The sequence below is a fragment of the Phyllobates terribilis genome, unplaced genomic scaffold (assembly GCF_046119375.1).
Source record: "Phyllobates terribilis strain yellow unplaced genomic scaffold, ASM4611937v1 Scaffold_9__5_contigs__length_417890890, whole genome shotgun sequence".
In the NCBI taxonomy this organism is placed as follows: Eukaryota; Metazoa; Chordata; class Amphibia; order Anura; family Dendrobatidae; genus Phyllobates; species Phyllobates terribilis.
Genome location: NW_027362769.1, coordinates 405,575,688 through 405,582,054, shown reverse-complemented (window position 1 = coordinate 405,582,054; position 6,367 = coordinate 405,575,688). Strand labels below are relative to the sequence as shown.

The following is a 6,367-nucleotide window of genomic DNA, read 5'->3' as shown; positions in this document are numbered from 1 at the left end:
AAGCTGCAGATGGATCAGTGAATATGCTCATGAATCATCATCACTAGCAGCGAGAGCCACACATCGGCTAATGGCAGCGCCCTGGCGTCGTGACCTTCTTTTCTGACCCTTTATTTCAGGTCGGTCCGTTCCTAATATACTATAATGATACTCCAGTTTAAGTGCCTCTCGTTTGAGTATCAAATAGTCTTCTACGGGCGCTGCCATTATCTGATGCGTGGCTCTCGCTGCCAGTGATGATAATTCATTATTCAACAGTTTAAAAAAAGAAAACTACTGTATGTCAATTATCCAAAACATCCAGAGACGCAAAACTCAGCAGCTAGAGACAGCAGGAATTTGCTTAGTAAATGGGTAAAACACCACCTTCTTCCCATGGGTTTCTTTGGACCAGACGTTGCACAGATTTGCATCACTCTCGTCTTGATCACTCTTCCCTGGTCCTCCGGTCACTTTGTTGTACATTGTGTAGCTCCTGCGTCTGGCCGTGAGTAGAAGCAGAACAGCACCTGTGAGTGTGAACACGGTCGAGTCCATGTACCCCCTTATGCTTTCAGCCATCTCATGGCTCTCCGGAGTCCTCCTGAATTCTTCAGTGGTCACCATGTATTTCAGAAACTGGAGAATGAAAGTTCGCTTCAGTGTGTGTGATCGAATGTTCCTCTTCATGGCTCTCAACAACATCACCCTCCAATCTTACCTGTTTTATGACACTTGCGTATTCATTTTTCTGAGATGTCACCAGCTGAACTCTTATATTTATCAACTTATTTTTGGTTATGCTTCCATTTATGGCAATTTTTGGCACACGGCTTGGCTCTCGTTGTACTATTGCCTGAAAGTCGTCAACTCCCAACACCACCTCATAACTCAGGTCAGGAGGAAGTTGTCCTCGTCTATCATCCAAGTGCTCGTAGCTACGCTGGTGGGTTTAGTCTTCATCAATCTGCCCTTTATTTGGACAATGAAGTTCAAAAAGTCTCAGAATGGGACTAAAGCCCAATGTTTCTTTGAGATGAATATTCAATACATTTACTTCAATGTTGGGCTTGGCTGCTACCTTCCATTTATCATGAATGTCGCCTGCATCGGGTTCAGTGTGGGGTCTCTCTTGAGGCATATGTGGAGGATGAGGCGCAATGCTTTCCAGTCCACCCCATCTCCTCAACTCCAGGGATATGTCCGTGCTTCCAGGACAATGATCTTACAACTTCTACTCAACAGCTTCATCTTCCCGGCAGTGGCAGGAATGTTCCTCTCAGAGTTTGACTTTTTTCACATGAGTAATATCATTGTCTGGATGGTCCTCATGTTGTATCCCACTGCTCAGGCTTTCACTTTAATTTTGGGAAATTCCAAATTATATAAAGGATTCTTTAGACCATGCACCTCCTCAAAAGAATAAAACTTATCTTAGGTGGTGTTTTATGGAGAGGCACTACCAAGAAGTGGTCAGACACCAATCATCTCCCAGAAGCACTACCAAGAAGTGGTCAGACACCAATCATCTCCCAGAGGCACTACCAAGAAGTGGTCAGACACCAATCATCTCCCAGAGGCACTACCAAGAAGTGGTCAGACACCAATCATCTCCCAGAGGCACTACCAAGAAGTGGTCAGACACCAATCATCTCCCAGAGTCACTACCAAGAAGTGGTCAGACACCAATCATCTCCAGCCCAAAGATGTTCACATGGAGGTAACTGGACAAGTGACCACAACGTTAACCAGTCTGAGACTATTATAATGTCCAGTGTTTGGTGGTATTAAAGTGCAGCCGTGATGTGGATTGTGGTTTGACCTTCACATGCTGTATTTCTATGTTTCATCCATGTTCCTTAGAGGGGTGGCTTTTTCATCTCCTTTGACTGTGTAGAATTTTTTTGGTCCCATGTATTGAAAGCTTTCTGAGGATGCCGCACTTTTGAAATTGCAGAGATATTGTGGCGATCACAGAAGCATGAAAAGTTGTATTGCTATAGTGACCAGGATCCTAGAAAACATGTGAGAAAAAAAGCCGCAGAAAAACTGCCAAAGATACTAGAAGAATCAGACGTGATGCTATGGCGCCCCTACGGGTTCAGTCGCCACAGAGGTACTGCATCTCACCCAGAGGTGTGGTATCTCACTCTCAGGTAAGGAAGGAGTGCTGCCCGGGACCCTAACACCTGCATCCAACACACCACTCCAGGCCAGCAGGAGGGGCAAGATGCGCTGCTCCTCTGCTAAGCCCTGTCCCTGGCTGGAGTGGGGGGAACCAAGAGAGGGGGAACCATGTAGTGGGTGTGGGTGGAGGAAAGAGCTTAGGGGAGCACTTCAGCAGGTGTATAAAAAGGGATGGAACCATCTAGAAGGGTTCCAGTCAGAGGAGGACAGTGAGGGGAGCAGGAGCTCTGCTCAGGCGGAGCGGGCCTAGTGAGAGGCCCAGGAGGTGAGACTGACTGAAGAGAGGAGAGGAGCAGGATGGAAGGCTCCAGGAGTGAAGAAGGGATCCCAGGGGTACGGGCAGTGCTGGAGGCCACCCGTACGCCCAAATCTACCAGGCAGTGGAGGGATCGAGCCACAGAGGGGACTGGCCCCTAACTAGTGAGAATTACAAAGTTCAACTACATTTCCAGGGTGTAGTTGCCACAGCCGCAATTAATCGCCAAAAAGGTAACCACATAGGATCCAGGGAACTCCAGGTTGCCCAGAAAGATCAGAGGTTACCGGCTTGGGACACTGTTTGCGAGGCGCAGGGCAAGAAGGGTGAGAGCCAGCGCAGGAAGACGGCTGAGAAAGACATCTAGAACGGGGTCCTGTCAGGCACTCTGGGATTACCTGAGGGCTGAACCCCTGCCCGGTGAATGCAGGACGACGTGGGAAGTTATGATCTGCAGTTGTAACCAGGAGCAAAGTGAGAACTGTGAGTAAATCCGGAAGACTGCACCCCACTGTCTCTGTCAATTATTACTGCTGCGCCATCACCCCCTGCACCACACTGCACCACGAGTGCTACCTCAACATCTACCTGTGGAGAGCTAAACCAACTCTGCTGCATTCACACCAGCTCCAGAGGACCTGCTCCACGTGGCGGCTCCAGAGGATCTGCTCCGCAGTGGCGGCTCCAGAGGATCTGCTCCGCAGTGGCGGCTCCAGAGGATCTGCAGTGGCGGCTCCAAAGGACCTGCTCCACGTGGTGGCTCCAGAGGATCTGCTCCGCAGTGGCGGCTCCAGAGGATCTGCTCCGCAGTGGCGGCTCCAGAGGATCTGCAGTGGCGGCTCCAGAGGATCTGCTCCGCAGTGGCGGCTCCAGAGGTTCTGCTCCGCAGTGGCGGCTCCAGAGGATCTGCAGTGGCGTTTCCAGAGGATCTGCTCCGCAGTGGCGGCTCCAGAGGATCTGCAGTGGCGTTTCCAGAGGATCTGCTCCGCAGTGGCGGCTCCAGAGGTTCTGCTCCGCAGTGGCGGCTCCAGAGGATCTGCAGTGGCGTTTCCAGAGGATCTGCTCCGCAGTGGCGGCTCCAGAGGTTCTGCTCCGCAGTGGCGGCTCCAGAGGATCTGCAGTGGCGTTTCCAGAGGATCTGCTCCGCAGTGGCGGCTCCAGAGGATCTGCAGTGGCGTTTCCAGAGGATCTGCTCCGCAGTGGCGGCTCCAGAGGTTCTGCTCCGCAGTGGCGGCTCCAGAGGATCTGCAGTGGCGTTTCCAGAGGATCTGCTCTGTTTATCTGTTATATGGGTGATTATTCCTTGTGTTCATAGGGTTAACAGTTAGCCACATGTGTTGGGCTTTCTTCTCCGTCCTCCTCCTCTTCCTCTCTTCCTTCCTCCATTTTTTCTTGCTGTATATTTCACATGTTTTCCATTTGCTATTTGTCAAGATTAGGAGCCTGTACAGCTCGAAACGCCTCGAGGTTAGCACTTGTTATCTATTTTTAATTATTCTTTCACAATTTTTTTTTTTTTTTTTTATATCTAAAATAAATATGATGTTTTAAATATTATTTCTTGCAGTTGCAGGATTTTTCTTCTTTTCTCCTTCATGACAAGATATGCAATGGCTAGTTAAACAAATACAAAAAAGCATTCATCATTACATAAGAAATGGTTAATTAGAGCGTTGTAGGATAGTGATTATGGATGGGTGCTCGGGTGATGTTTCCTCCAGTTCTTCCTGTGAGAGAAAGTAATAAGACAGAGAGTTACCTCCTCTATGTAAGCCCCACCCTCCTCTGTGTAAGTCCCACCCTCCTCTATGTAAGCCCCACTCTCCTCTGTGTAAGTCCCACCCTCCTCTATGTAAGCCCCACTCTCCTCTGTGTAAGCCCCACCCTCCTCTGTGTAAGCCCCACCCTCCTCTATGTAAGCCCCACTCTCCTCTGTGTATGCCCCATCCTCCTCTGTGTAAGCCCCACCCTCCTCTATGTAAGCCCCACTCTGCTCTGTGTAAGCCCCACCCTCATGTATGTAAGCCCCACCCTCCTCTGTGTAAGCCCCACCCTCATCTATGTAAGCCACACCCACCTCTATGTAGGTCCCACCCTCATCCGTGCCAGCCACGCCCACCTCTATGTAAGCCCTGCCTCTATGTAAGCCCCACCCACCTCTATGTTAGCCCCCCACCTCTAAGTAAGCCCCGCCTTTATGTAAGCCACACCCTCCTCTATGTAACCCCACCCAGCTTTATGTAAGCCCCACCCACCTCTATGTAAGCCCCATCCACCTCTATGTAAGCCACACCCACCTCAATGTAAGCTCCACCCTACTCTATGTAAGCCCCACTCTCCTCTGTGTAAGCCCCACCCTCCTCTGTGTAAGCCCCACCCTCCTCTATGTAAGCCCCACTCTCCTCTATGTAAGCCCCACTCTCCTCTGTGTAAGCCCCATCCTCCTCTGTGTAAGCCCCACCCTCCTCTATGTAAGCCCCACTCTGCTCTGTGTAAGCCCCACCCTCATCTACGTAAGCCCCACCCTCCTCTGTGTAAGCCCCACCCTCATCTATGTAAGCCACACCCACCTCTATGTAGGTCCCACCCTCATCCGTGCCAGCCACGCCCACCTCTATGTAAGCTCTGCCTCTATGTAAGCCCCACCCACCTCTATATTAGCCCCCCACCTCTAAGTAAGCCCCGCCTTTATGTAAGCCACACCCTCCTCTATGTAACCCCACCCACCTTTATGTAAGCCCCACCCACCTCTATGTAAGCCCCATCCACCTCTATGTAAGCCACACTCACCTCAATGTAAGCTCCACCCTACTCTATGTAAGCCCCACTATCCTCTATGTAAGCCCCACCCTCCTCTATGTAAGCCCCACCCACCGCCATGTAAGCCCCACCCTCCTCTGTGTAAGCCACACCCACCTCATGTAAGTGACTCGCCCCCTGGGCCGTGGGGCACCCGGGACCGGACTTCAGGGCAATGCTGGGAGTAGTAGTGGCGACCCGGTCCCGTGGCTCAGGGTGGTCAGGCCAGTGGCAGCCTTTTATAGGGTTTTTATGATTTAATGTCCGACAACGCCACCCGTGGATTGCGGTCAGGGTGTACCGCCGCTGCGAGGCAGACTGCTGAGGCTGGTGTAGTGTGCGCCGCAGAGGATGGGACAACTCCCCACGGGAGGAGTATAGCCTCAGGGCAGTGAGTGTGGATGATGGGGGTGATGGTGCACGGGCGAAGCAGGAACGACTCAGAGTCTATGAAGTGCAGTTCAGGGTCTTTACTGATGATGATAAGGCAGACCCTCCCGGGAGTACTGGCTAGCATAAGGGGCCTGGTCAGTCTGTGAACAAACAGGAGTTCCCCTGGCCAGGTGGAGTTGTAGGCCTCCCCGTCTATCTGCACTCTTCCTGGCTACCTTGCTGCAAGCGAGTGGAAGTAGCCCACGTCCCTGAGTATACCGTGTGGTGCTCACCCGTATGGCTGGTGACTTGGACCCTCTGGTAGCTTCCGCTCCTCGATGGCGGTACCGGTCCCTTGTGTGTGACTGAGCCTCCGGGCTTCTATGGCCAGAGGACCTGAAATCCCCTGCCGGCTGGTTTCTGCTGCTGGATATATAAGTCTCCACAGCCTCGGACTCCTGTGTCCGGTTCTTAGCGTCTTCTGCCAGGACGAACTCCGCTTAGCTCAAGTCCCAGGTCTTCAGCTCCTGCTCCTACAGAGCTCCTCGCTGTTACTTTCCCTGTGTCTGGAACAAACTCCAGGCTCTGACTCAACTAACCCCGCCCCAGATCCAGTTTATATAGGGCAGGTTCCTCCCCTATCTGGTCTGGGACAGGAGGTGTTGCATGTTTAAGGGCTCCTGACCAGGAAACCTCCCACTTGCTCTCAGATGTAATATTTCTATTACTGTGGCAACCAGACCCCTGGGGTGCCACATAAGCCCCACCCTCCTC

The 6,367-nt window shown here is 51.8% G+C and overlaps 1 protein-coding gene across 1 annotated transcript; it reads left to right on the top strand.

The window, feature by feature from the left end:
- The first annotated feature begins 535 nt into the window (after nucleotides 1–535).
- Nucleotides 536–1,405, top strand: LOC141161453 (taste receptor type 2 member 40-like). The gene has a single exon (XM_073646263.1). The coding sequence runs from the start codon at nucleotides 536–538 to the stop codon at nucleotides 1,403–1,405; it is 870 nt and encodes a 289-aa protein (XP_073502364.1).
- Nucleotides 1,406–6,367: the final 4,962 nt, after the last annotated feature.